Below are 27,774 nucleotides of genomic sequence, written 5' to 3' on the forward strand. Positions count from 1 at the left end.
CTCTGAAGGATTGGGCCACTAACCAACTGGCCACAGCACATAGGCATTGAGCCCATACCCCACAAGCAGGTGACAGCAGGTGGGGAAGCATTCTGCAGTGGGGGGTTAGGGAGCACAGCTGGCCAGGGGTGCTGAAGGGACAGGGAGTAGTCTGTAGTAAAGCTCTGCGGACAATGGTACATGCATATGTTTATTTATGAAGGGATCTCATTGAATTGTAGTGAAAAACCATAAATAAAGGGATTACCCCCATTTGACAGAGAAGTAAAAAGAGACTCAGAAAATAAGACTGACTTGCAAAAAAGTGGGGAAGGATGGACCTTGGGCTGGGGTAGATGAGTGGCCCTCAAGTGCTCAGAGTGGTGCTAACATTACTGGAGCCAGCTCTGATGAGGGAGGAAAGGAGTGGGGTGTCATTTAGTCCTCTCCCTGTCCCACCTCCTCTCTTGGGGGTCTGGTCCTTTAATCCATACCAAGAAGGGATTGCATCACGACAGGCAGAGTGGAATGAAGCAGACTTATGGGGTCTCAAAGCTTTCGTGTGGCCTCGGTCCAGGGTCTTAAAGTAAATGTAATCTAGGGCCCAACGCCATTCTCCGGGGAGGGCAGAATCTGGGAGCAGAATGGGATGCCCAAAGGGATTCCCCAGGGACGGAGGGTGTGGGAGCCTTGCTGCTGTGGCCAGCACTTCCCAGCAGGCACATGTGGACACAGACGGGCCGTGGTTGTGAGAAGGGACTATGTGGGAGAGGGAACACCTGGTGCCCACTATATGCCAGCTTGTGCCAGGCGCTTTCATTTCTCTTACAATAGGCTCTTCGCATTCCGCTGCCCAGTTTGCATTGGAGGAAATTGCAGCTCAATATGGTGCGAGACCTGCTCAAAGTCACATAGTGGCAGAGCAGAAGCTACTCAGGGCTGTCTGACGGCAGCGGGCGATCCTTCCATTACCCTGGTTCTTATAAAGGCTTCTAACTTTGCTTTCAAAGCAAGTTCCTGTCAGCTCCTCAGCGAGTAGGATGGGGCTGCTACTTATTCTACAGATGGGGCAGCCAAGGCCCAAGAGTGGCAGGAGTGACCGCGTAGGTTGGCAGTGGAGCTGGGGCCAAGTCCTAGGCTTCTTCTCCTGCCCAGCAAATCGGCTCTGGGTTTTCTGAGACACGGGCACACCCCTGAGGAACCAGAATCCAGGCCCGGTTTTGCATCAGGCCCTCCTGAGAAGGTGTTTCCTCCTCCTAGTGGGGCAGCTACTCCTCTGAGCTGCGGTTGAGTCAGCCTTAGTCCTTCACTGCTCTTCTCCTGGTCCCTGAAACTCAGCTGCCAGGGGAGCTGGGGCCATCTACGAAGGTGTCCCCTCCATACTGGATCCCTACAGGTAACCTGCTTCAGGACGGGGGTCCCCTGCCAGTGTCCCAAAGGGCAGGCACTGCCACCTGGTATCCTGAGCACCCTCTGGGACCTTGCGGGGTGGGGGTGGGGGGGCTGGTGCAGGAGTGTGTCTGGAGACTGGAACAGCCAGACAGATGGAGACACCCTTGCACTGACCAATGGATCTGTCCCATAGTGTTGAAACAGCAGGAAGGACCAGACTCTTGATTCTGCCTCTGGAAGGAGAGGGGACAGCAGGAAGGCCTGTGCTGCTGGGGATTCTGGGCTCAGGTGCGCACTGCCCAGCCCCAGGCAGACCTGCAAGACAAGAGCAGGGTCAGTTTTACAGAATGTCCTCTCACCTCCATAGACATGCACGCACGCGCGCGCACACACATACACACACACACACACACACACACACACACACACACACACCTGGGGGTACCAGAGTACACACTACAACACACAGCTCAGTTACACATACAGCACAGTAGGAAATACACAGTGCACACACCACACAACTATCACCCAGAGTCACTGAGCACATCACACAGACAACAGTCACCCGTCAGCATCACACCGTGACATGACACACAGGCCGTGATATGATATTCACACCAGCAAAATATACAGTCTTCTAGATCCTCAGTACCCAGACATGCCTGCTGGACCGACTGTCAAAACAGCACGACTCAACAGAGACATCACCATGGGCTCACCCAGCAGCCACAAACCATGCGTTTGCAACACCCACTACCTTGAACACAATAGACGTGCAGGAGCTAGTGTTAACGTGGAGCATACAGGCATTCACACAGGCCATACAATATGCCTGATGGAGACATGCAGGAACCCCAGGCTCCCCGGTGAGGGTGGGGCAGCAGGGGAGGGAGAGGGCTCGCTTGGGCTTGGACACTGACTCAGCCCGGAGGGCACAGGGCGCAGGCAGCAGGCACAAGCCAGGACCTGCCTTCCCATGCAGCCCAGCCTGGTGCCCTGGCATGGCAGGGGACAGGAGGGATGGGAGAGACCACCCAGTGGGCTCAGACCATGGCTCTGTACTCGTGGCCCAGTCACGGTCCCCTTGCCACGTCCACACACCCACACGCCCCTCAGGGCTGAGCAAATGTTTTGCTTCCGGGGTCACCATTCTACCTGAGCAGCTGGAGCTGCTTTGCCAGCACTTGGCCTCCCCCACTGGGACCCTAGCCAAGTCCTGGGTCAGGGAGGGTGGGGGACCCACGTGGCCAGAGCCAGGGGCTCAGGAGGTCTGGAGAAGAGGACAGGGCTGGCAACTGGGGCATTCCTGGTTTGTGGGAGTGCGTGGGTGTGGCCATTACCTCGGTGCAGGGGGAGGAAGTTGGGGGTGTGGGCTGGGGAGGAGGTTGCCTCAGACAGGAAGACCAAATGGGCCAGGGCAGGGTGGAGGTTAAGGGTGGAGGGAAGGGACCCACGTTAGGAGGCTCCAGGACGGGGGTGGGGGGTGAGCAGATATGTGTGTGCCTGTGTGTGTTTTGTGTGTGTTCATTCCTCAGGTGTGTGCAAATGTATTTCTGCCTTTACTTAATCTAACGTTTACCAACCATCTGTTGTGTGCAAAGTACTGGCTTTGGGGGTGAAGGCCTGTCCCTACCTTCAAGGAGCTCACAGTCTAGTCGGGGGAGCACTGTGTGTGCAAAAGTCTGTGTGGTCTGTGGATATCTAGGGACAAGTCTTTGTCCCAGGACTTACTGTTGTACAGGTGAACCCGCCCTGTGCGTCCTGCCTCCCTTCTTAGGCATGGGCCTGTGTGCAGGTTTAAAGCTATGTTAGATCCATCCCTTGGTTTGGGCATGACTACATAGGGCCCTTCATGGAGTAACAGGTGTGTGCGTGCCTGTCCTTAAACAGGCATCAGTGTGTATGTGTGACTGGTGTACATCTCAGTGTGGACAGTTGTATTTACATGTGTCAGTGTGTATGCATGTGTCCCTGTATATAACTTCAAGTGTGTCCCAGTGTACGCATGTGTCCATGGGTGCATCCCATGCCACCTTGACCTCAGCCTTCCTGGGCTGTACCTGCCCACCACCTAGAATATATCTGGGCAGAAAGAGGCAGTCAACTCTGGGATGTGCCCTATATTTGGGCAGGGCTTGACCTAACCCCAAGTCTGTCCCCAGGGAGCCATGTGTGCCCAGTGGGGGCACTGCCCCAGCTGATGCCTCAGAGGGGCCACCCATCTCAAGAGGGGCTCTGGGCCCCAGCTTACCTCCTCATGGCGCATGAGCCAGAGCCCGAGGCCGATGGGCTGTTGGACCTCAGCTTCCTGACAGAGGAGGAGCAGGAGGCCATTGCCGACGTCCTGAAGCGAGATGCCCACCTGCGCCAGCTGGAGGAGGGGCGCGTCAGGTGAGGCAGGGCGAGAGGTGGGGGGCCTCAGATCTGTCCTTAATATGCCCTGCTGAACCCTCTCCTGGCTCCTCAGCATCATGTGTCAGGGGCAAGCTCCTAAGCGTGGTCCACAGGCCTTCCTGATTGGTCCCTGCTAGCCTCCCACATCTCATCAACCACCACCCCTGACACACATACAGTGTCCACACATACAGTGTCCACTGTCCCTGAACACACCCACCTTTCATTCTTTCTTCCTGGAAGAGCCTAGTGGCAGAGGAGCACAGGACTTGTAAGTGCTTGGGGACAGACACCTCCTAGCTATGTAACCTTGGGCAATTCGCCTGACTTCTCATTTGTAAAGCGGGGCTAAGGAATCCTACCTTATAAAATTAGGAGAGATTATGCATAGTAGTCACTTTAATGAATAAATTCTCCTTCTCTACCTGAAGAAATCCAATTAGTCCTTTAAGAGGCAATTCAAATGCTGCCTCCTCTGGGAAGTCCTCCTGAATTCCCACAGGCAAAACTGGCCCTTCTTATATCCATCATGGCACCTACCTCACTATAACATACTGTCTATTCTGGACTCAGTCTCCCCACCAGCCTGAGCTTCTCCAGAGCAGGGATCAAGTCTGATTTGCTATTGTGTCCCTGGCCCCAGGTAGAGGGCCTGGCACATAGTGGGTGGCAGGAATGTTGGCTGGGTGAATGGTAACAGCCATCCCCCACACTCCCCACCCCCAATCCTCCAGCAAGCTCCGGGCTTCACTGGCAGACCCTGGGCAGCTGAAAATCCTGACGGGGGACTGGTTCCAGGAAGCACGCGCCCAACGGCACCACCATGCCCACCTTGGCTCTGACCTTGTCCGAGCCTCTATCCGCAGGAAGAAGAGCTCCAAGGGTGAGAGATCCTCAGGGCAGGGCAGGCCTTGTGCAGGCCGGGGCACCCAGTATATGTGGACAGGTAGAGGGCCCCTGGGTCCCAGTCCAGCTGCCCTTGGTACAGTGTGCCTTTGGTTGGATACCACCCCTCAGTACTACCCCTCTGTGGAGGGGGGTTCACAGAGCTTCTCACCTGCATGCAGGAGAACAAGCTCTGGGTAGCAGTAGGGAAACCGAGCCTGCTGCAAAAGAGACTCAAGAGGAGTTGGAGCCCAGGTGAGTAGTTGTGGTGGGGGAGGGGGGAGGAGAGGGAGGGTGCCTACCAGTCATGGGGTCCCATCCCTGACAACCGCTTCTCCCTACTCCTAGACTCCTCATAGACAAGGCGCCCCAGGAGAGGCTCAGCGAGGCGGAGGTGAGTAATGAGTGAGTGACTGAACTAATAAAGGAACGTCCCGTAGAGTAGAGGTGGCATGTGTTGGGAAAGATACCCAACCTGAGAATCAGGTCTGTCTCTGTCGTCCTCTTCTGTCAAATGGGAGTATGGACCTCTAAGAAAATCTCTGAATCTGGCTATTACTGTGGAGTAGGGACTGAGCAGGTCGAGGTCCAGGACTCAGATACTACTGTCCCCCATTAATGGGACCCTGGGAGTCAGGAAGGGCAGGTGCTGAAGTGTGACGGGGTGTGAAGTACAGGTCCAACGGGTCCTGCAGCTGGTGCCAGCCCTGCCCTGGTGGCTGAGCTAAATCTAAAGCAGGGGCAGCCAGCTGGAGCCTCTGACCTATGACCCCATCATAACCTTTAACCCTTCATCACTAGTTCCCACTGTGACCTCTGCCCCTTGCTTCTTTCAGGGACCTGATTTCCCTTCACCATATGTCCCCCCAAAAGCATCAGATCATGAGGAGGAGCCTCAGGCCCAGAAAGGTAAATGGGAGGATGTGTGCTGGGGAGCACAGGGAAGTTGTGGGGATCAGAGGCAACTCTAAGGGGCTCCAACCATCTGTGTTGACCTTCCTCCTCCGGCGTTGGGGGTGAGGGTGGCAAGTGGTCTCTCTGGACAACCCCAGGGTAGCACGAGGGCCCCAATCCTCAGGTCATGGGGCTTGCAAACCAGTCTCTCCAAAAGTGTTCAGGACGGGCTCAGAGGGGCTGGCTCAGCAGTTTGTCCCCACCCCAGCCCCCCGCCCTGGGGGTACACAGGTCTACGAGGAGGAGGCGGGCCCAGAGCTGGAGCCACCAGCCAGGGAAGAGGAGGGGCCGCAGCCCCGCCCAGCCCAGGTAGGCGGAGCGGCCCGCAAGACCCGGAGCGGATTGAGAGCGGGGAGCGAGCCGTCCAGACCGAGCGCCGTCGGGGAGGGGCTGGGGAAACAGGGCGCCCCCGACACTTCTCCCTCCCCAGACCCAGGAGGCGTCCAAGATCGTGGAGAACGGGGAGGAGGCCCCCGGGCCCGGCCCCTCGCTCGACCGCGTGCTCAGCAGCAGCTCCTCCGTGTCCAGCCTCAACTCCTCCACGGTGAGGGGGCGCCTCTCTTCCCCACATCCTGACACTCAGTCCCTCCTGACCCTCCCTCGCCCCGACCTTACGCTCCAGCCCCTAGGCCAGCTACCTCGCAGTGCCCTGCACCTCGTCGCCTGCTGTGCCCCCATACCTCCCATCTGAACCTCCCGCGCTCCCCAGCCTCCACGGGAGCTCCCACCCCGCCCTGACCTCCCCCTCCTCCCGCCCCCAGCTGAGCGGCAGCCAGCTGAGCCTGTCCGGGGAGGCGGACGCTGTGCAGGTGCGTGGCTCCGTGCACTTCGCGCTGTGCTACGAGCGGGACGCTGCCGAGCTGCGCGTGCAAGTGATCCAATGCCAGGGCCTGGCCGCCGCGCGGCGCCGCCGCTCCGACACGTGAGTGCCCCACCCGGAGCCTCCCCCTCACCCCCTCCTCCGGCCCAGTCCCACCACTTGTCTCGGCCAGTTTCCTGGTCTTCAAAATGGGGATCACAACGTTCTTTCGAGGCGTGGGTTTGAGTGAGATGACTCCTGTAAAGCGCTAGCACGGAAGCTGAGTGTGTGTGTGAGTGTGTGTGTGTATGTGTGTGATAGTGTGTGCATGTGTGTGTGCATGTGAGAGTGTATGTGAGTGTGTGTGTGAGTGTGTGTATATGTGAGTGTATGTGTGAGTGTATGTGTGAGTGTGTATGTGTGTGAGTGTATATGTGAGTGTGTGTATGTGTGTGTGAGTGTGTGTTATGTGTGTGAGTGTATATGTGAGTGTGAGTGTGTATGTGTGTGAGTGTATGTGTGAGTGTATGTGTGAGTGTGTATGTGTGTGAGTGTATATGTGTGAGTGTGTATGTGTGTGTGAGTGTGTGTTATGTGTGTGAGTGTATATGTGAGTGTGAGTGTGTATGTGTGTGAGTGTATATGTGAGTGTGAGTGTGTATGTGTGTGAGTGTATGTGTGTGTGAGAGAGTGTGTATGTGTGAGTGTATATGTGTGTGAGTGTGTATGTGTGCGTATGTGTGTGAGTGTGTGTGTGAGAGTGTATGTGAGTGTGTGTGTGTATATGTGAGTGTGAGTGTGTATGTGTGTGTATGTGTGAGTGTGTGTATGTGTGTGAGTGTATATGTGAGTGTGAGTGTGTATGTGTGTGAGTGTATATGTGAGTGTGAGTGTGTATGTGTGTGTATGTGTGTGAGTGTGTGTTATGTGTGTGAGTGTATATGTGAGTGTGAGTGTGTATGTGTGTGAGTGTATATGTGAATGTGAGTGTGTATGTGTGTGAGAGAGTGTGTATGTGTGTGTGTGTGTTTGAGAGTGTGTATGTGTGTGTATGTGTGTGTGTGTGAGTGTATGTGAGTGTGTGTGTGTGAGTGTGTATATGTGAGTGTGAGTGTGTATGTGTGTGTATGTGTGAGTGTGTGTATGTGTGTGAGTGTATATGTGAGTGTGTGTGTGAATGAGTGTGTATATGTGAGTGTGTGTATGTGTGTGAGTGTGTATGTGTGTGAGTGTATATGTGAGTGTGTGTGTGAATGAGTGTGTATATGTGAGTGTGTATGTGTGTGTGCATGTGTGTGAGAGTGTATGTGTGTGTGTGAGTGTGAGTGTGTATATGTGAGTGTGAGTGTGTATGTGTGAGTGTATGTGTGAGTGTGTGTGTATGTGTGTGAGTGTATATGTGAGTGTGTGTGAATGAGTGTATATATGTGAGTGTGTGTATGTGTGTGAGTGTATATGTGAGTGTGAGTGTGTATGTGTGTGAGTGTATATGTGAGTGTGAGTGTGTGTGTGTGTATGTGGGTGAGTGTGTGTGTGAGAGTGTGTGTGTGTGAGTGAGTGTGTATATGAGTGTGAGTGTGTATGTGTGTGAGTGTATGTGTATGTGTGTGAGAGTGAGAGTGTGTATATGTGAGTGTGTATGTGAGTGTATATGTGTGTGAGTGTGTATGTGTGTGAGTGTATGTGTGAGTGTGAGAGACAGAGAGAGAGAGAGAGAGAGAGAGAGAGAGAGAGAGAGAGAGTGTGTGTGTGTGTGTGTGTGTGTGTGTGTCTGTCTGTCTGGGGAAGCCCCCAGGCCGGGGAGGAGGTGCTGGGAGGGACCCCGCCCCCTTATCTCTGGTCCTCACCTCCCCCCCCCTCCCCACAGCTACGTCAAAAGCTACCTCCTTCCGGATAAGCAGAGCAAGCGCAAGACGGCCGTGAAGAAACGGAATCTGAACCCGGTCTTCAACGAGACTCTTCGGGTAAGGCTGGACGGCGGGGCGGCCCCCCATTCATAAACCAGACGTCCCTGCCCGAGGGCTCAGGAGGCAGGGGCAGCCGTGTATCGCCATTGCCCGTCCCTCCAGTCCTGCATCTGCCGGAAGAACGGCAGGGAGTCCAGTGCTGGTGGGCGCAGCGTTAGTTCAGACTCCCGTGGGCGCGCCCGCAGCGCTGAAGCCGGGCGTCGGGCGTCGGCAGCTGCACTGAAGGCACCGCCTGTCCCCAGTACTCTGTTCCGCAGGCCGAGCTCGCCGGCCGCGTGCTGAGCCTGTCCGTGTGGCACCGCGAAAGCCTGGGTCGCAACATCTTTCTGGGCGAAGTCGAAGTGCCCCTGGACACGTGGGACTGGGACTCCGAGGCCATCTGGCTCCCCCTGCAGCCCCGGGTGAGGCCACTGGTCCGTGCAGAGGGACCCAGGGCACGGATCTCGTTTTCACACCACCGACCTTTTTCCTACCCCTCAGACTCCACCTTCGCCGGTTTTCCTGGAGGCTCTGCCTGCCCTCCCTGCTAACCGCGCCCTATCGGTGTCTGGAGGCTCCACCCCATTGTGGCCTCTTTGCCTTGGGTCCTGTCCCTGCTCCTGACCAGCCCCCTCTCGCAGGTTTCGCTCTCTCCTGACGACCTTCCCAGCCGCGGGAGGCTCTCTCTGTCCCTCAAATACGTCCCCGCGGGCTCTGAGGGTGAGTGGCGCCCACGAGAGACCAAGCTGGCGGGGCCCCTGGGAGGCGGGAACTCCTGTCCCACAAGGGGGAGGGCTCTGTCCATGGAGCGAAGCCTGAGCCGCCTTTCCGCAGGCGCAGGACTGCCCCTGAGCGGGGAGCTACACTTCTGGGTGAAGGAAGCTCAGGACCTGGTGCCTCTTCGTTCAGGATCCCTGGATACTTACATACAATGGTGAGGGGCAGGGAGCACCCCACCTTTCCTTTTGCCTGAAGTGGAGCTCCCCACCCCCTTCTAATCTCCCACCCTTGATCTCCTAGTCTGGGCTTTGACCTCTGAGCAGGGGTGAAGGGGGCAGCTTGAGTCCAGAGAGTTGAGGACACCTTTAAGGACTGCATTTCAGTGGCTGGCACCTATAGGACTTGGAGAGCTGAGGCTGAGACCTGGGGTGGGGTGGGGGGTGGGGGGCGGTCACAGGGGCCCTTCCATGGAGATCCTGCAAGGCCAGGCTGTGGTTTCCAAAGTAAGCTCCGGGGTACCTCTGGTGGTGGCCCCAGGTTCTGCCCCACCCTCAGAAAGTGAAGTGGAGGTAGGCCGAACAGGTTCTGAGATCCCAGCCCTGACTCAACCAGGCACTGTTTTCCTCTTAGGCTTTGTACTTCTGAGCAATATGTTATCTTGCAGAAGGGCCCCAAGGCTTTACGAAGTTTGGAAATTACTCTGGGAGACAGCAGGGAGTCATGAAGGTCTTTGAGTTGGGGAGTAGCAAAGTGCCACCTCAGAGCCATTACTCACAGGAGACCTGGGAGGAGGCTGGTGCAAAAGTCCTAGGACAGTGGTCGGCAAACTCATTAGTCAACAGAGCCGCAGTTTGCCGACCACTGTCCTCGGGCATCGAGGGTTGGAGGCCAGTTCTCAGGCAGGAGCCAGAGGACATGGACATTGCGAGGGAGTATAGGTTGGTTCTGGGGAGCAAAAGGGGGTGGCCACTTGATGCCAGCCGCCTCCCCCACAGCTCGGTGCTGCCTGATGACAGCCGGGCCAGCCGCCAACGGACAAGGGTGGTGCGAAGGAGCCTCAGCCCCGTGTTCAACCACACCATGGTTTATGATGGCTTCAGGCCTGCCGACCTGCGCCAGGCCTGTGCTGAGCTCTCCCTCTGGGACCATGGGGCCCTGGTCAGCCGCCAGCTGGGGGCCACACGCCTCAGCCTGGGCACTGGTAAGTGGGCAGGACCCTTGGGGGCAACCAATGCTGGGAGGCAGGGGCTTCCTGAGTGGTCTCGGGAACTTTTCCTTTTGTGAACAGTGGTGTCAGTGCGTAATCTGGGACCAGGCAGGTGTTCCTTGGGACCTGGGGTGTCTAACGTGACCATGACCTCCACCCTTGCCCAGGCAGCAGCTACGGGCTCCAGGTGCCCTGGATGGATTCCACACCTGAGGAGAAGCAGCTGTGGCAGACACTCCTGGAGCGACCATGCGAGTGGGTGGATGGCCTTCTGCCCCTCCGAACCAACCTGGCCCCCAGGACATAGGTGCCTGACAGGCCTTGGCAAACCTCTCTCCGGACCCCCATCTCAGGGCCTGCCCTTGGTGAAAGTCAATAAAGTCTATTCTAAGGGCAATGAGGGGCTGATGTCTGCTTGGGGTGAGGGGGATGGGGTGATGACAGGAACGAGTGAGGGAAGTGTAGGGGGCCAGGTGAAGGCACTTTAGATTCAGACATAAAGACCTTGGAGAGCTGGTCCCAGGAACCCCGCATACCTCAGAAGTTGCCAAAGCCCAAAGGTACAAAAGTGTTCTGTTTAATAGTCTTTGTCAGTGAGCTTGGGCATCTCTGTGGTTGGACTGCCCCTACCACCACCTGGCCCCTTCCAGTTGCCCCTGGGCCCTGGGGCGGGTGTATCAGAACTTGCTCGCGTCTTCTCCATCACCCATCCTTGGGTCTGGCCTCTTGCCTCTGATGCCCTCATTCAGCCTCCTGGGGGCCAGAGGTAACGGCCGTGGATCCTGCTCGCTGTGCCAGGATGGCTCTCCAGATGCGGCATACCATCCCTCCCCTGGGGGTAGCAAATTCAGTGTGGCTCAGCCAGAAGACCCTGGGCTCTCTCTGGTACCCACTGTCTGCCTAATGCCCGCTCGGTCCCCAAGGGAGCCTGGTGTCCCTGTGGTTTCCAGAGAGGAAACCAGGCAGGCCTGTTGTGGGGGGTCAGGATCTGACCAGCATGATCCCATATACATGGGTCATCCGGGAGGGCGCAGGACATACCTGATGCGGGTGTAGGTGAGGTCATCTTTAGTGGCACAGGTCAGGAGGGCATGGAGGGTGAAGCTGTGGTTCAGCAGCTGGTTGTGGACAAAGACGCCCACACAGAAACAGGGAGAGATTAAAATCAGAGAAAGATGTGTCCAGAGAATCAGAGCCTAGTTCTGTTTTACTACCAGCATGCTAGGGCAGATCCCACCCCTTTCTGGGCCTCAGTTTTTTCATCTTTACAATGGGAGGGGCATCCTAATTGATCCTCTAATGTTGAGATTCTCTGTATCAGAGGGGAAAAGTGAAAAGAGCTGAAAGAGGGGCAGAGGTGGAGTTTGGGTTGGTAGAGGTCATGGATAGCCAGCACCCTCTCCCTCACTGTCTGGATGGTGCCTGAATCCACGTTCAGTTCCTGTAGCCACTGCACCAGGCCCTGGTCCACTGTTCGAGCAGCTGTCAAGGAGAAATCAGGTGAATCCAGGGGTGCTCCTGCCAGAAGCTGTCTCCCACCACCATTAATGTCCTCCCGCTCACCTGGGGGCTCTGAGGCCAGGGAACAGGTCCTGGCCTCCTCATGCAGCCGCTGTAGTGCTTGTTGCATCAGAGCCTGGCACTCCCATTCCTTCTCAGCCAGGACATCTCGGAGCCTGTTGGATGGCAGAAGGCCAGTAGAAGGGAGGGTAGAGTGGGGGTGATGCTCACACAGAGGCTATGGGTGGGTCCCAGGGGACTTACCTATCAGTCTCTGCTCGCAAGAGGCCCAGCTGCACCATCAGAGGTTGGGGGCTCTGCTCGGGTTCCCCTGGGAGCAGGCTTGGCTGGACTGGGGTGTCCTGATGCTTGGGCTGGGACTCCTCTTTACTGGACACCTCTGACCTCTGTGGGACTGCATCCTTCTCCACTCCTGCCGGTCAGAGTGAGGTGAGCTTAGGCCGGGCATTTGGGACCCTCAGACACGGGCAGAGGGCGTGGGGAGCTCTGTGCACTGGCCAGGTGGTGTCAGTCTGGGAGATGTCCATTTGGTCCCTCCCCTACCCACTCCTTCCTGGCCTGGGTCAGGCCTGGTGATCACACTCCCTGCCAGCTCCATTTGTGTTCCCCACGCCTCCAAGGGCCACACCCTCACCCACAGGCAGGCCATCTCTGCTCCTGGCCTACCTGGGCTCAGCACCGCTAGGGCTACCCGTACAGCACGGCTGAGCAGCGAGTCCAGCACGAACATCCAGTGTGGGCGGATCTGGCGCCTGCGGAGAATCTGCTTCACCTGGGAGGGAGGATGGCGCCGCTGAGACTGCTAAGCCTCAAAGAGAGGTGGGGCTGGAGTTGGAAAGGCCTAGAAAGTCTGCCTGAAGCAAGTGGGGTGGACGGGCTTGAAGTCAAGGGAGGGGCTGGGAAGCTAGGACTGTGCAGATGTCCCTTCCCTAATGGCTCTATCTTCACAGAGAAGACATGGAATCTTTCAACATCAAGTCCTTGCACAGGAATTCATTAGCTGTTCTTGGGCAGCCCTAACTGTGAGAAAACTCATTTACCGCATCGGGGAAGGCAAAGAGTGGTCCGTGCAGAAGTGCAGGCTCTAGGCCCTGGGCCCGCAGCTGCCCTTGCAGTGCCCGCAGCTCCTGGGCCAGCTGCCGGCGGTTGGGCGTGTGGATGTGCGCCCCGAGGCAGTGCAGTAGCTGTTCCACAAGATTCCGGTCCAGACGGGGGTCCTGAGAAGAAAGGTATTCCCACTTGAGCCAAGAGAGATGCTGGTAGGGGTCTGGGGTTGGGGAAGGCCATTAGCAGGAGTCCTGCCCGTGCTCTACCACCAGGGGGCGTTGGGGCGGGCCGCCCACCTGTTCCTGCTCCAGCCACAGATTCTCCGCCAGCTTGGGCAGCTCCTGCTTCAGCACCTCGGCCAGCATGGCCCGGCGCTTGCTCTCTTGATGCAGCAGGCTCAACCCCGAACTCTCCTCAGGGGATGCGGGATCTTCGGCTCCGGCCTCCTCAGGCACCCTGGGTGCAATGGGGAGCGGCCAATGGAGGGCGAGCGGCAATACCGTCCAGCTACCTCCGCCCCAGAGTTTGGATCCTGGCTCTGGCTTTGACTTTCAGGCCTATCTCACAGGGATAAAAGAGAAACCTGGCACCGAGGAGGCACCCTAACTGAATACAAGTAAGAACAGTTGGGAGGTAGGCACCAAGTGCCATCCTTGCAAGTGCTCAAGGTGCCCAGGTCCTTAGAGAGAGGGCTTATTCTGGAGGGAGTACAAGGACAAAACCAGATAAAGTGAACCCGCCCCAGGACCCTGGGCTCTCACCGGAGCTGGCTGGTGTCCCCATAGCTGAGGCAGCGCTTCGGGGGACTAGGCGGGTGTTGAGAGGGTACCTGAGGGCGTGGGAATGTCTGGGACTGGGTGGTAGAGTCAGCTGAAGGAAGAGGGCTGGCTGAAGGGGCATCTGAGGGAGGGACAAGGCTGTCAGCCGGGGCCCTCTTCAGCCCTCAGTGCCACAGCTCTCTGCCCTCACTCCAGTGTGCACCCATGCAGTACCTGGGGGCCGTGGAGCATGCTGAGGTGAGCCTGGGCTTCGGCTCCTCTTCCCAGGCTGCAGGAAGGGGTCCCCCAGCAGTGCTTGAGCACTGGCACGGAGACGGGGGTCTGGCTCAAAAGTTCGTAGGAGGAAGGCTTGAGCCTCGGCTGACAAAGAACTGGGCATTGGCGGATGTACCTTGTACATGCCCACCTGGGAGGGGCCGGGAGGGTAAACAAGAATTAAGTTTAGAGGTGTGCAAGGCACAGTCTGTCCCCACCCCGCCTCCTGAGCCAGGGCCTGAGGGATCTCACCTGAAACATGGCAGCCTGTGGGCTCCCTAGCTCGTGGAAGGGTGGGCGACCTGTGGCCATCTCGATTACGGTGCAGCCCAGCGACCAGATGTCAGCCGCTTTCCCGTACCCTCGAGGGCCCTGGTCAATGATTTCTGGGGCCATGTACTGTAGGGTCCCTAGGGCAGGAGCGGTAGTAATAATGCTCACCTAGGCTTTATCGCTATGGAAGCAGTAGGGGCTCTCTCATCCTTTGGCCACCTGTACCCCCCTGAACTCTGTCATCCAAAACAGTTCCTATCACCTATCCTGGTTGTCAAACATCTAGCTGAGTTTCCTCACTCATCTGAGGGTCCAGCCCATCCATGGATTCCATCACTTGCGGTAGGTTCCATCGTATAACCTGGATTCCACCATCCACTCTGAATTTACCACCAACTTTGGCATCAACACTTCTGGGTTCCATTTCAGGCACTAAACTCAATGTCCTCAGCTATCCAAGCTCCAGTTCTAGATTCCATCACCTCACCCCCGGCTCAGTCACCTGCCCTGGGTGCTACCCCCATTAAGTCTACTCCATGCCCAGGAGAAGCACCTTGCCGGGAAGGCCCCAAGAGTTCTGCCCCAGGTCAGCATTCCCGCTCACCACCCCACACCTGTTACCTGTGAAGGTCTCAGTGCAAGGTGTGATGCCTGCCAGCCGCTTGGAGGTGCCAAAGTCAGAAATCTTGAGTAGCCCACTGAAAGTGTTGATCAGCACATTGTCCCCCTGAGTAGAGTGGACACTTTGCTCAGTGGACATTAAGCTGGGGTGCTGACACCAGAACTAGACCCTACCCCAGGATCCCATCTCCTGGGAATCACAATCTGACCCTGCCTCTATCAACCTCCTCCCCCTCCCATCCCACTATGCCCCTCTGGGAGCTGGCACCTGGTTTGGCTTCAGATTTGGTCTCCTTCTCTAGGGCACCTTCTTGATGAATTTCCCACCCTTTGCAAAGGATCTGCCAGCTAAGTCTAAACTGCCAGCCTCTGTCTGGAGCCATATCTCTTCCTCCCCCCCTACCAGCAAGCCAGGGTGGGCCAGCTACAGGGCTTACCTTGATGTCACGATGCACAATGCGGTTGTCATGCAGGTAGCTGAGTCCCTGCAGGATCTGGCGGGTGTAGAAACTGATGGTGCTCTCATTGTCCTGCAGGGGTCCCCACACTGACCGCAGCAAGGAGGACAGGCTGCCTGGGCAGGTGCAGTCCAAGGTCATCATTGCCACCCTCTCTCCAGCCCACAGCTCTCTGCCCAGACACACCCATACCATGGCCCAGACTCCATCACCCAACTGCATAGCTAATTCTGGGCGTCACCACCCCCACACACGCTATGGTTCATTTCCCCTAAGGGTTCTCCACCCCTGTCTGGCCCCATCCCCACGCCCCACACCTCCAGTTCCATTCCCACCCCAGAAGGACAGGTACCTCCAGGCACTTCCTCCATGAAGATCTTGAGGTAGCCGCCCTGGCTGGCTGAGCCCAGATAGCGCACGATGTTCTTGTGGCGCAGGCGTTTGTGCAGAGCTATCTCTTCATGTAGGGGCTGCGAGAACCTGGGAGCAGGCAGGGAGAGAGGAACAGGCCAGATTTGGGCAGAGAAGCCTAGCCAACTCCGCACCAGCCAGGCCATGCCCCTAGGATCTGCCCCGCCCACAACCCCCTCCCTGACTTTCCCCACCTCATCACCCAGCCCGCAGGCCCCTCCAGACCAGATCCCGACCCTCCACGTCCCTGCCTTTCTGACTGCAGGCCTGGGCCCATTGGGCTCCAACTCTTTTGTCCAAGAGCCCGCCCACTTGGGCCCGACCAATAGGGCATCGGCGCCCCCCTTACTGCCCCGCCCACAGGACCCTCTCAATTCCTGGTCCCACCCTGGCTCGCACGCCCAGCGCACCACACCTGCTATCCCGTTCTGGGATCTCCTTGATGGCGATGCGTACCCGCGTGTGCCGGTCGCGGCCCGCGTACACAACCCCGTACGTGCCCTTGCCGAGCACCAGCCTCTCCCCGGTCTCCGTGTACTCGTAATCAAACTGCGGGGCGGGTGAGATGGGGGTTCAGCAGGGCTCTCAGCCCTTTTCCCTCCCTGAGTTTCCAGGCCTCCTTCCTCACCTCCAGCACCTCCCACACACCCTCTGCCTCCTCCTCGGGCGCCCTGGAATCCGGATTCGTCACCAAGGACTGGATCAGGCCGCAGAACCTGAGGGCGGGAGGTCAGACTGGCCGGAGGGGTACCTTGGGCGCAAAGTGTCCCCTCCTGTGCCGAGAGCACCTAGTGGACGCATCGCTTCCTTTCCCTCTCTCTCCCGGACATCCCAGCCCTCACAGCGCCAGACCCGACCGAGAGGCTGCGCACCACTGGCAGTGCCCTGCGCTGGGGAAGCACAGCTGGACGTCCTGAGCCGGGGGAAGCGCGTAGAGGAAGCAGCAGCGCTCATCCCTCTTGGAGGCGCTGGGAAGGGATGAAGAACACAGGTGAGCTCCAGGCCAGCTAGCAGCGCGCCCCACCCCACTGCCCCAGGGCTTGCCCTCACCTGACACCGCTGATGGAGGAGTTGGAGAAGGTCCAGCTGGAGGGACCGTCCTGTGAGGAGAAAGGGAGTCAGAGGAGGGCGCCAGGGAGTAAGCGGGACCTGGGGATGGAAGAAAGGCTCAGAAGACATGCTTAGTGCTGAGTAGGGGCACTCAGTGGTGGCTTCACCTGGGTCTCAGGCTCCAGCAGGCTCAGGGTCACTGTGCTCACGGGGTTCACGCCCTGAACCTCCAGCTTCGCAGGCAGCAGCACTTGGTTCATCTCCAGGACAAGAACCTGCAGGTGACAAGGGGATGTGGGAGTGTAGGTCAAAAGGGTCCCACCCCTCCCGCACGTCCCCTAACCCCACAGGCCTCACCAAGCACTGGTCCCCTTGGGGACTGTCTGCTTTGAGCAGCTGGCAGGACTGTAGTAAGAAGTGGAGCCAGAAGTGGGCACGGCGTGGGGGTCCTCCCAGGGGCTCCGGTGTGGGTCTGAAGTGCTGGTACAGCAGGAAGGTTTCCATCATGGACACCAGGTACCTGCGGGCACAGCGTTGTCTTCAACTCAGCCAGGCACCAGCTAGCACTGCCAGGGAGAGTGGATTGAATGGGGGCATTAGGTGTCATGGGCACTGGTTTGGAAGGGACCAGGTCATTGGCTCAGGGCTCAGGCCAGTGGACATAGATGCAGGAGCCGAGAGCACAAGACTGAAGAGGAGGCCACTTACCATATGGGGGCATTGAGTTTGTATAGCTGCTCTGCAGCCAGTGCCACCTGGATGGGGTCATTAGCAAGGATCTGAGCTCCCAAGTAGAAGCCTACATCCCAGTAATATTGCATCTTCTCCACACAGCCTTTTCGGGCCAGCAGACAGCCCAGCTTCATACCTGGGAGTGAGGAGCATGGGCTCTCGTGAGTGTGGTGGCAGCTGTGGGCAGAGCCCAAGTGTGGGCCACAACATTCATGTGGGCAGGAGCACAGATGTGGGTGAAAATGTAGGTGTGGCATAATCTCAGGTGGGAGTAGGAGCTCAGACACAGGTGAGGGTTTGGGAACAAGTGCATGTGGAAGGAACACAGATGTGAGCTTAGGAACAAAGAGTCATGGGCTTAAGGGCTCATGAGGGCCCAGGACAGGTATGAGGACCCAGGTGTAGATTCAGGCAGACTAGATCCAAACGGGGATGAACTCAGTCCTAGCTCCAGCCCAGTTTTCTCTCTCCTTGACCTGAGCCCCTGTTGGGAGGACGGGGGTGCAGAATTGGGGCTCACCAATGAGCCGGAGCTCGTCGGAGTCCTCAAAGCGCTGCCCAGCAGCAATGAGGAGCACAGCAGCATTGATGCCCGAGTGAAGGCTGGGCTCCACATCAAAAGCCTTCCGATACCTGGGAGTTGGGCAGGGGGATGCAAGGCTGGACTGATGCCCACAGCTCCACCCTCGGCCCACTGTCCACTTGCTTATGCCCCCTTACCAGTGATAGGCCTGCTCTCGGTGCCCAGCATCCTGAAAGCCAGAGCTGAAGAACATGTCCTTGTAGACACGGCCACACATGCAGTACAGGTCGGGCGCCACAGGGCCCTCCCTCTGTACCAGGGGCAGCAGCACAGCTAATGCCTTTTCCCGGTCCCCAGGCCTGTTCCTCCTAGGGGAGGGGAAAGATGGGCTGGGGACCTGCCTGATGGCCCTGTCCCACTCGATCTGGGTACCCCCAGATGCTGAACAGCAGGGACCCTTCCAGGGAGCTGACAGTAATGAATACAGAATGGCAGTGACTTTGGTCAGCATTGACCTTTCTAGAAGAAGTGATCCCAAATGGAAGTGATTTCTAGTTTCAATGACTCTGAAGAGAGGCGACCTTGGACAGCTGTGACCTCTCCAAGGGCACCACCTCACCTCACCCTGGGCAGCAGTAATGGAACAACAGGACCATCTGACATCAGCGTGACCCTAGTCAGCAAGTTCCTTGAACAGCACTGATCTAAGACAGCAATGACCTCATAGAGCAGGGACCCATGTTCCCATGTGGCTATGACCGAGTGCGGCTCTGCCACTCACCGGTTGAGGGCAAATGTATAGTGGAAGCAGACGTTGTGCTGCTCAGCCACGTCACAGGTGGGCAAGGCCTGCAGCGTCTCCACCAGTTCAATGATGGCTGAGTAGTCCTGCAGGAGGGAACAGCACACGCTGACTACACGGCCTCTGGTGGGTCCCATTGGCCCCAGACCCTGAGGAAAACCTTGAGCTGGGGGTCTCCTCCCACCCCTGACACCCCACCTTCCCACCCACCATCCTCTGCACACCTCCCTCAGGCCTGGCAAGTAGTGCAGATACTACCCCTTACACGGAGAACCCACTGTGTGCCCCAACCTCACAACTGCCACGGGAGACAGTGACACGATCATCTACATTACAAACTGAGGCTCAGAGACATCAGGCCATTTGAGCGGCACAGCCAGGATGAACTCGGGTTTGTCTGACACCGAATGCTATGCCCCGACTGCCTCTCAGCACACCTGCACATCTCGGTAGGAAAGCAGCAGGTTCATGATGATGTCAGGGCTCAGTAGCTCCACGCTGTCCAGTCTCCGCTGCAGGCGAGCCAGCTCCTCCCGCAGCTGCTGCCCGCTGAACCGCTCCCGGGCCTGCCGGATGTCCTGCCGAATGGTCTCCCGGAAATAGCCACTAATGCCCGAAGCAGGAGAGGGAGGGAGGGAGAAGGAATGGTGGGGCCTGTTGAGGTCACTGTACCCTCTCCAGCCTCCTCCTGATGCACCTTCTCTGGGTCCCCCTTACCAAGAGTCCGTGGGCATGGCCTCCAGCAGGCGGGCAAATCGGCCCACCAGTGGTGTGAGCAGGGCCTCAGTGCCTACCCCGGGCTGGACTAGCCCATCAGCCAGGCCCCTCAGGAGGCCTACATCACCACACAGCACTCGACCAGTGGCTGTCACCACATAGGGGATCAGCGTGTAGCTGCCAACACAATCCTGGTGGGAGGGAGGCAGGAATCAGTAGAGATCAGAGGTCAGCACCAGGTTAGAGAGGGGCAGTGAGGGGGTCAGAGGTCAGCACCAGTGGGAACTGGAATAGCAGGAAAGGGACACATTGCAAGAAGGAAGGCAATAGGGAGCAGAGAGTCACACAGATATTGAGGGGTATTAGGGAGATTAGGTGACTGAGGAGGCCAGGAAAGGTAGTGGGGGGTCAGAGGTCATAATGGAAGTCAAAGGGCACATTGGAGTGAGGGGTGGATTCTGCTCACTGAGTTCTTCTGAAAAATGTCCTCCTGCAGGGAACAGACAAATACTGATGTTCTGGATAAGCCCTCCCCCCTCTCCCGATCCCCCCTCCACCACCCTGTGCCTGCCACCATCAGCCACCTGGCCACCTACCCGCAGGGCCTGCAGGTCAGGGATGTCTTCCTGGGAGCAGAGAAGCACGTTGTTGGTCATGCTGAAGCTCTCACGTACCCCAAGATGGTAGAACAGGGAAGGCTGTGCCAGGGAGCTGCTCACCTCCAGCACCACCACGTCTGTGAGCACACAGGTGGAGGCCCTGAGCCCTGAACCCAGCTTGGTGGGGAAGGAGGCTGGGGCTCCATCCTGGCTCAGCCTGCCTTCCCGTGTGATTCCAGGAGGATCCAATTTTGCTCCTGCCTCCGTTTCCCCCTTTTAGGGTCCTTTTGGTTCTTACACAGAGGAGAGGAGGCTGTGCACCAGCCCAGAGCCTGTTCTAGGCCATTTGAGAAGCAAGAGTTGGGCTAACACCTAAGTCCATTTCCCTGGGTCCACAATCCAGTCTCTTAAAGGTACCAGCATTGGGTGTAGATAACACTGTGCTGTATGTGTATGTGTGCATGTGTGTGTGTGTGTGGCTAACTGTGACTGGATCTGTGTGTGACAGGGTCTGTGAGGACCCGTGTATTGACATCTATGTGACTTGTAAGTCTGTCTATAACTCTGTGCGTGTCTTTGTGTCCTCGAGGGCGGTCGGCCTTCATTTTTTAGGCTGCGATTTTACGGACACAGGGCAAGCGCAGGCGCCGGGGCTCTTGGATAAACAAATAAGTATCCAGAGGCGGGGCGTGAGGCTCGGTGGAAGGGACAGGCCGCCTCTGGCCCCACCCACGAGCGATCTGCCCCGCCTCCTGCCCCGCCCATTGTCTCGGAGTTATGGGGTCCTCTTGACCTAAGCTCCCTTGCCCAGAATCCAGTCAGTTGGGTCCCTCGCTTTCCTTTCTGCTTCTTAGTCCGATCCTCCGAAGTAGCATGCTAGGACCCCTGAACTCCAGCCCCCTCGTGGAGCCCCTAGGCTAGTCCAGGCTCCACCTCCCAGGATCCGCCCTCACAAACTCCGCGCAGGATCAACCCGAGGAGTTCTCCAACCCAATTCCTAAACTACCGCACAATGCCCGGCTCCCAGCCCCGGCCCGATCCTAGCCCCGCTCCCCAGGCGCGGGGCCGACTCCCGGCTGCTTAAGTCCCAACCCTGAACCCGGAGTCGGGCCTGGATCCGCTAAGTCCTAGCCTGAGCCTGGCCGCGCTCCACACTTCCCACATTTCACTTTGCTCAGGTCCCCGCCCCGAGCCCCTCAGCTTTAGCTCTCGGTACAGCCCCCAGACCTCGCCCCCATCTCGGCCCTGCCCGGAGCCGCCGAGCCACGCCCCCTTCGGCCCTGAGCTCCGCCCGGCTCCCGGCTCCCAGCGCGCTCACCCGCGTTGTAGAAGGAATCCAGCGCCCCGGTGTCTCCCAGCGCCAGCGTCCCGAAGGGCAGGGTGCGCAGCTGCGGCCGTGGCCGCGGTCCCGCGAGCTGCGTGCAGGCCTCGCGCAGACAGCGGAGGGGCAGCGGCTCCGCCTCGGCTGCCCCGTCCCGCTCCACCCCGGGCTGCGGTTCCCGGGTCAGCACGTAGAGCACGCTGAGAGGCCGGCTTCGAGCGCAGCCCCGGCCGGAGGGCGGCGCGATTGGCGGGCCCCGGCTCAGCGCCTCGGCCAGAGGGTCCTGCCAGCAGCTGCCCGCGCACTCCTGGGCCCCAGGGGCCGGGCACGGTCTCGCCATTCGGGGGCGCTCGGGCGTCGGGAGCGTCCTGGGCACCCGGGACAGGGCAAGAGCCGGGGGTGACGGATCCAGGGATCCTGGGATCCTGAATCTCCTACGGGATCTGGAGATCTGAAGTCCCGCCGGAGGTCCCGTTCCTCGGAATCTGGAGTCCAGGGCGAAATCCAGACTCCGACTTGGAAGGTCCTGAGGATCTGAAATCGGGAATTGGGTCCGGGGAATTCGGGGCATCCGGCGATCCGCGGCTCAGAGTCCCGTGGGAGATCCCGTCGGACCCCGTCCGCCACTCTGACTCCTCTGGGAAGCGTCCACCGTCGCTCTCTCCTGCCCTCACTTGTAGGCCGGGCCCAGCCCTTCCCGGCGACCAGGAAAGCTCCACCCTCGGCCTGGGGCAGCACGGCTCCTAGCAGCCGGGACTCGCCTCGCCCCTCCCTCCTCTCCAGCGAGAACTTCTGAGTCCCGCCACTTCCGGAACAGCCTGTGCCACTGTCTGTGCCAACCACTGGGGACGGCTCACAACAGGAGCTCAGATACTAGTATGTGTGCGCAGGCCAGGGCGAGGGAAGAGGTGTGCATTGCAGGCCCTGCCCGGCAGGGATCTGTTCAATGAATGGATCTCCAGAGACTTCAGGGTGTGCTCCAGGTAAGGGCTCCACCTGCCAGGAGGCCATCAGCCCTAGTGTGGGACTTGGCACCTGAGCCCTCACCTTTGCCCTCTTGTCAGGAGGCTGCTTTCCCCAAAAACCAATCTGCTGATTTTTTACCTCCACTTAATGTGACCACGGGACCTGAGAAGAGGCCCCACACAGCATTTCTCTACCCACCTGGAGAAGAGTCCCAGAACGCCAGCCCTTGGACTACAACAGCTTCCCATCTCCAAATTCCCAAGAAACCCTACCCTTTCCGTATGAATTAGTGAGGCAGCCACCTGGTCGAAACCTCAGTGGACTCTGAAATCAGGAACTGGGGACTTGGAGAGGTTGAGTAACTTGTCCAAGATCACTCGGTCACGTGACCCAGCAGGATGCAATCCCAGGACTCCCTATCAGACTGCAGATATCAGAGGCTTAACTACTTATTGCTCTGCCACTTTTAGAATGTGGCTCTGGCAAAATAACTGCTTGATAAATGCTAGCTCAGCAACTCCGTTTTCACTACCTGTGGCCCTTGGTTTGACCCTGAGTTTAAACCAGCCCCTGGTGGAACCCACTGAGAAGAAGCCAAGGATGAGAACTGGGTTTACAACCGGGGCTGGGGTGGAAAACAGACAACATAGAAAGGACAGGCACGGGCAACAGAGAGGGTGAGAAAGCTGTGCAATTTCTACCACAAAACCACCCATTTGTAGGACCCACAGGGCCCAGAGGCACTGTCAGTGAATGCTTGAGTTCCAAGTCCTTCCCTAAGTGTTCCCCTGGCCTTGGCTTGCACACCTCAGGAGATGAAAGCCGTCCTCCTTCATGAGGCTGGCCCTCCCATCTTCCTGACGGAGAGAAAAGCCTTCCCTGAATGGAGCTGAAACCTATGTCTCTACTCTGCCCTCTTGAGTTTTTCCCCAGTAACTGGAAGCCAGGAAAGGGTTAAAATGGTTTTATTTTAAAATGTGGACAGGAGAGCAGAGGCAGTTAGCAATGGGGAGAAGTAGCTGAGCATCCAGCATCCGGAAGCTGTTCAGGAGAGATAAGAGTGCTGGTTGCCAGGATGCCCTAACGAAGCATTATTCGAACCCTGCGGTAAGGGTGGCCCACGCCAAGGCCTGAGGCCCAGTCAATGCCATACTTGTGGGCAGTGGAGGGGGACATCGCGTAGCGTCCGTTGAGATTAGAATTATAGCAGGCTCCGTACCACCAGGCGCCATGGACAGTCACTGCGCAGTTGCCCCCACTTGCGTCGTGGTCAGCGTCGTAGGTGGAAAAGGGCTTCCCATTGTGAAAGCTCAGGGAGTCCCCTGGCAGGGAGGGAAGGGGAGGCACATTGGAGGCGGCACCCTGCCTGGCACCCTTGGAGGGGTGACCTCACAGGAGCCTCAGAGCAACTGAGAGGTGGGTGTTTGCAGGCCCCGCGAGAAAGCAGTACCAAGGAGCCAGTGGTTGCCCCGGGTTACTCAACTAGTCACAGGGGCGCTGGACTTGAACTCAGGACTCTGGGTCCAAAGCCACCAGCTGCTCCCGCTGCCTTGCCCCTCACAGACTCCCCAGCCTCCCTCTAGCTCCTTGTCTCTTCCCAGCTCCCACCAGCCTGAGCAGCTCGGTCAGGGAGAGCTGGGGGGACGTCCCAGATGCCTGGCAGGAAAGGGGGCTCCCCTGAGGCAGCACCTCATAATCACTTCCCTCTTTCAAGTCTCTCCTCAACAGTTGCTCTGAAGGAAAAATAAAAAGCCTTCCCTGGTTCCTCTTCCAAAGCAGATAATGCTGACATGCAACAGAGCCTTAGAGAGTCCCACAGCCTCCCTCCCTGCCTCCTGGTCCACTTTACAGTGCAGCTAACGAGGCTCTGACGTGGAAGGGACTCGCCCAGGGTCACAAAATTAGTAAATGATAGAGGTGGATTCAAACCCAGGTCTGTTTGCCTCTAGAGCCCAAATTCTTTACTCCTGTACCACCTTGCCTCCTGATTGCCATTTCTCAGAGGAGGACACTGAGGCCCACGGAGGAGAAGGAATTATCCTGGGTCATCATGGAGGCAGAGGCAGTGGTGGGCAAGTATCCAGCCTCCCTCACCTTTGCCCCTAATCCAGGGCCCCACCTGAGGGTCGCTCACCTGCAGTGCCCTCTAAGAACTTGCCCAGCACCAGCTGGTAGTGATCTGCCTCTCCAAGGAGGCGGAAGGACCCATAGTGGGCAAAGGTGCGGTTGCCATCAAAGTCCTCCAGCTCCACTCGCAGCTCCCAGGTACCTAGGGGTGGGGACAGGGAGGAGGAATCCTCAGACCCGAACGCCAGAGGAATGCCCCTCAGGCTCCCTAAACCCTGTTGGGAACTTACCCTGGAGAGTCAGCTGGTGCAGATTCTCATTCCCCAGCCAGAATTCGGACTCCTGACTCCCAAAACCTGCTTTGTAGGAGGACCAAGCGCGGAAGAAATCCACAGAGCCATCCTGTCGCCTCTGGAACACCTAGGGAGGCAGAGCAGGCTAGCACACCAGCCATGACTCCAGGCTGGACATAGGATGAGGAGGGGCAGGCAAACACTCCTGGACTCTTTGGATTGGGGGCTTGTTGATGAAGCGTGAGTCCAAGTGAGCTTTGCCTGTGCGTGTATCGATGACCTCTACATTCTCTTATTAACTGTTAGTGCCAATAATATAGTTAGTGACACTCAACTTCACACCAAAGCCGTACAAGCCCTGGGGGAGACTGAAATGACAGAATCATCATTCCTGGTTTACTGAGATGGTCAGTCCTGCTGGGAGCCAGATTCAAAATAACTTGCTTTAATTTACTATGATAAGAACCAAGATATTATACCAGAGAGGTCACCTCCAGAGGCCCAAGCTGGACTCCTGACCTTACCCTGATACTCCCCTTCAAGCCAAGCAGTCCCTAGGCTCTGCAGAGTTTCCCTCCTCAATATCTTTCAGTCCAAGTGCCTCTACTTCCATTGTTGCCACCACCCACTGTCTTCTCCTGCCCGGGCCTCTGACATCCTCTTAACCTGTGTCCCTGTCTCCACTCTTGTCCCCAATGCACCTTCCACGCTGCCATCTTTCATAAGCATAAGCCTGACCTAGCAATTCCCTGCTTAAAAGTCTCCCGTGGCTCCATTTACCCCCATGATCCTCAGTCAGTCATTCAGGGCCCTCCAGGAACTGGCCTTTGACCCTCACCAGAAGACCTCAGCCAACCACTCATACCTGCTCTCAGCTCACGCACCTGGTCCCCAAACCCTCCTGCACTGAACTGTCTTTCTACCTGGAATGCCCTTCTGCACCTCATCTGTTTTGAGAATTGCTTTCAAGGCCCTGTCAAATGTCACCTTGTCTGTGAAGCCTTCTCTGACTTCAGATCCCCTGGGAGCACAGTCAACTTTTGTCAATGAATTACTCTAAGAAATGCCTTGGCTCCAGGGGGCGGGCTCTGACTCCCCCTAGGGGACAAGGGGCAGAATTGCCCACTGGGCCTGGCCTGTGAGTCTCTTCTCTGACACTCACCAGCCAACCACCTCCCACGGTGTCCATGTCACAAAAAACAGGAAGGGCTCTGCCTTCAGGTAGGCACAGGTGGTACCAGCCGCTCAAGGTGGCACCCCGGCTCAGCAGCTCCTGGCAGCTCCTGGGACCTGGGGAAGGGGAGATGGATTGAGGGCCCGCTCCCCCAGTTATGCCCCACCCCCGCCCCGTGGGCAACAGAAGAGGCTCAGTGTGGGACCTCAGGAGCCCGCTCTGCTCCTTCGGGCCCCTGACAGGGGCTCTGGGGCTGGCCCATGCCAGGTGGTCCACCAACACCCCAGCACCACCTGGTTCCAAGTCCCCGGCTCCTGGAAGGCTGCCTCACCCTCCTGGCACCGGAGCAGGTTCGCTGGATCTCCTGCCCCACGGAAAGACCGAGTGTTGGCTCTAAGGTCTGAGTACCCCCGAGGGGATGCCCGCAAACCACCAGAGGGGAGGGGAGGGTGCCCAGGCCCTTCTAATCTTGCCCACTCCTCTCAGCCTTCCACCCCCTGCGGGAGGACAGTCACAGCCCATGGCTGAGCAGCAGCCCCGCACAGCACTCTCCCTTTCTAGCTGAGCGACAGAGCAAAGGAAGAAGAGGCCTGGGTCCCACACACTCACCTGGCTCACCCTTGGGGCCCATCTTGCCCGGTGGTCCCGGTTGCCCTGAATCCAGAGACAGAGATGCTGTAAGTCCCACCCATACCCAGTGCCGAAACAACAGGGATTTGCAGCCAGAAGTCCAATCCCAGCTGCACCCTTCACTGGCTGTAATTGTGGACAAGGGCCTTATGCTCTTAGGGTCTCACTTTCCCCTCAGTAAATGGGGGGAAAGCTCTGCACCCACCTCATAGACTTGACCTTTGGACGCTGGGTGCCCCGCCTGGAGGCCGGCATCCAGTAGGTTCCTGGCCCTTTCATTGTGGCCTCTTAGCACAGTTATTGCTGCACTGCCGCCAGCCTCGCCAGCTCCCCCCAGGTCCCCGCCTGCTCCCTGGTAGCACTCACCTTGAGGGCCTGGAGCTCCTTTCTCCCCAGGACTCCCTGGGGCTCCAGGACAGCTGGGCAGGAGGACAATTTTGCTGGCTTCCAGTTCCTTGGGTTCTGCAGGGAGATGTGGGGCCGGGTGGGCACAGAGCAGTCATAGGGGGAGTGGGCATGTCTCTCCCCCAGACCTCTCTGCGGACCCCTTTCCGTCTCCCAGATTCTAGCTGTCGGGATACTTGCCTCCAAGAGCTTTCAAAGCTCTGCACTCTTGGCATCCATTTGCAGAGCCCAGGCTGTCAAACTCCCACCTGCTCCCTGAGGCTAGTGAAGCCTAGGACCCTACCTGGACAGCTGGGGTGGTCCTCCGTCCTCAGGCAGGCAGGCTCCCTGAGCAGGAGGAGCAAAAGGGGCAGTGGAGTCTGTAGGATGCCCATCTTGCTCTTCCACTGGTGTGTGCCCTCGAGAGAGGATGCCAGTTTATAAGGGGGCCAGGCTGGTGGAGGAACATGGAGAAAGACTTCCGTCCATTGTCTTTCCCCAGGGACACTCCACCCAGGTTGGAGCCCACAGGTCGTGGGGGCATTTCCTCCCTCGGCCCCAAAGAGAATGAGCCTTGTCCCTGCCCTGTTCACCTGGGATGGAGTCCAACTTCTGATCCTGGTCGCCAGGGCTCCCGGGCCTTCTCTCCAGTTCTTTGCATTCACAGGGGACTCTCCACCTTTGAACCTCAGCTCGTTCTGAGCCTTCCATCTGGAATGCCCTTCTCTTTGCTTCCACTGGGAAGCCCCGCCTGTGCATGAAGTCCCAGCCCGAAGGTCACCTGCACTAGGAATCCTTCCCCGATCCTGTCAGCAGTGCTCGTGACCACTGCTACCACTTATTGGAGCCGCTGCACTCCACATGTCCCCCCGGGC

At 58.0% G+C, this 27,774-nt stretch overlaps 3 protein-coding genes across 7 annotated transcripts; 1 reads left to right on the plus strand and 2 right to left on the minus strand.

Annotated features, from left to right (window-relative positions):
• The first annotated feature begins 1,252 nt into the window (after positions 1-1,252).
• Positions 1,253-10,671, plus strand: SYTL1 (synaptotagmin like 1). Its single transcript, XM_080655220.1, has 15 exons — positions 1,253-1,375; positions 3,534-3,762; positions 4,500-4,648; positions 4,833-4,905; positions 4,999-5,044; positions 5,487-5,559; positions 5,813-5,913; positions 6,035-6,148; positions 6,366-6,526; positions 8,271-8,367; positions 8,613-8,771; positions 8,991-9,069; positions 9,184-9,283; positions 10,065-10,270; positions 10,444-10,671. Exons 2-15 carry the CDS (start codon positions 3,572-3,574, stop codon positions 10,581-10,583), a joined length of 1,689 nt encoding a protein of 562 aa, XP_080511346.1. The 5' UTR covers positions 1,253-1,375; positions 3,534-3,571; the 3' UTR covers positions 10,584-10,671.
• A 161-nt stretch (positions 10,672-10,832) lies between these two features.
• MAP3K6 (mitogen-activated protein kinase kinase kinase 6) lies at positions 10,833-22,860 on the minus strand. 5 transcript variants are annotated; one of them, XM_080657354.1, is made up of 29 exons: positions 21,383-22,860; positions 20,062-20,201; positions 19,932-19,955; positions 19,466-19,656; positions 19,186-19,354; positions 18,728-18,834; positions 18,144-18,314; positions 17,944-18,056; positions 17,400-17,559; positions 17,049-17,211; positions 16,859-16,966; positions 16,692-16,741; positions 16,514-16,609; positions 16,270-16,357; positions 16,057-16,190; positions 15,583-15,710; positions 15,210-15,346; positions 14,773-14,878; positions 14,131-14,288; positions 13,837-14,029; positions 13,606-13,744; positions 13,141-13,300; positions 12,838-13,014; positions 12,464-12,569; positions 12,041-12,209; positions 11,840-11,952; positions 11,685-11,758; positions 11,318-11,394; positions 10,833-11,108 (listed from the first exon to the last, which is right to left on the minus strand). In XM_080657354.1, the coding sequence occupies exons 1-29, from the start codon at positions 21,954-21,956 to the stop codon at positions 11,018-11,020; spliced, it is 4,116 nt and encodes a 1,371-aa protein (XP_080513480.1). In that variant the 5' UTR covers positions 21,957-22,860; the 3' UTR covers positions 10,833-11,017. The 5 variants fall into 5 exon arrangements, with proteins under 5 accessions (XP_080513480.1, XP_080513479.1, XP_080513482.1 ...); XM_080657353.1 differs by having other exon boundaries at positions 10,866-11,108; positions 11,685-11,952; XM_080657356.1 differs by lacking the exon at positions 10,833-11,108 and having other exon boundaries at positions 11,336-11,758; positions 18,144-18,188.
• Positions 22,861-23,334: 474 nt separating this feature from the next.
• Positions 23,335-27,388, minus strand: FCN3 (ficolin 3; the record flags this gene model as incomplete). Its single annotated transcript, XM_080658191.1, is given in 9 exon segments — positions 23,335-23,673; positions 24,486-24,620; positions 24,709-24,838; positions 25,874-26,001; positions 26,217-26,249; positions 26,495-26,539; positions 26,882-26,977; positions 27,204-27,345; positions 27,347-27,388. Coding segments are annotated over 9 exon segments (993 nt in total). The 3' UTR covers positions 23,335-23,431.
• Between the last annotated feature and the right edge of the window lie 386 nt (positions 27,389-27,774).

Source organism: Plecotus auritus (genome assembly GCF_963455305.1).
Source record: "Plecotus auritus genome assembly, chromosome: 2".
NCBI classification, from domain to species: Eukaryota; Metazoa; Chordata; class Mammalia; order Chiroptera; family Vespertilionidae; genus Plecotus; species Plecotus auritus.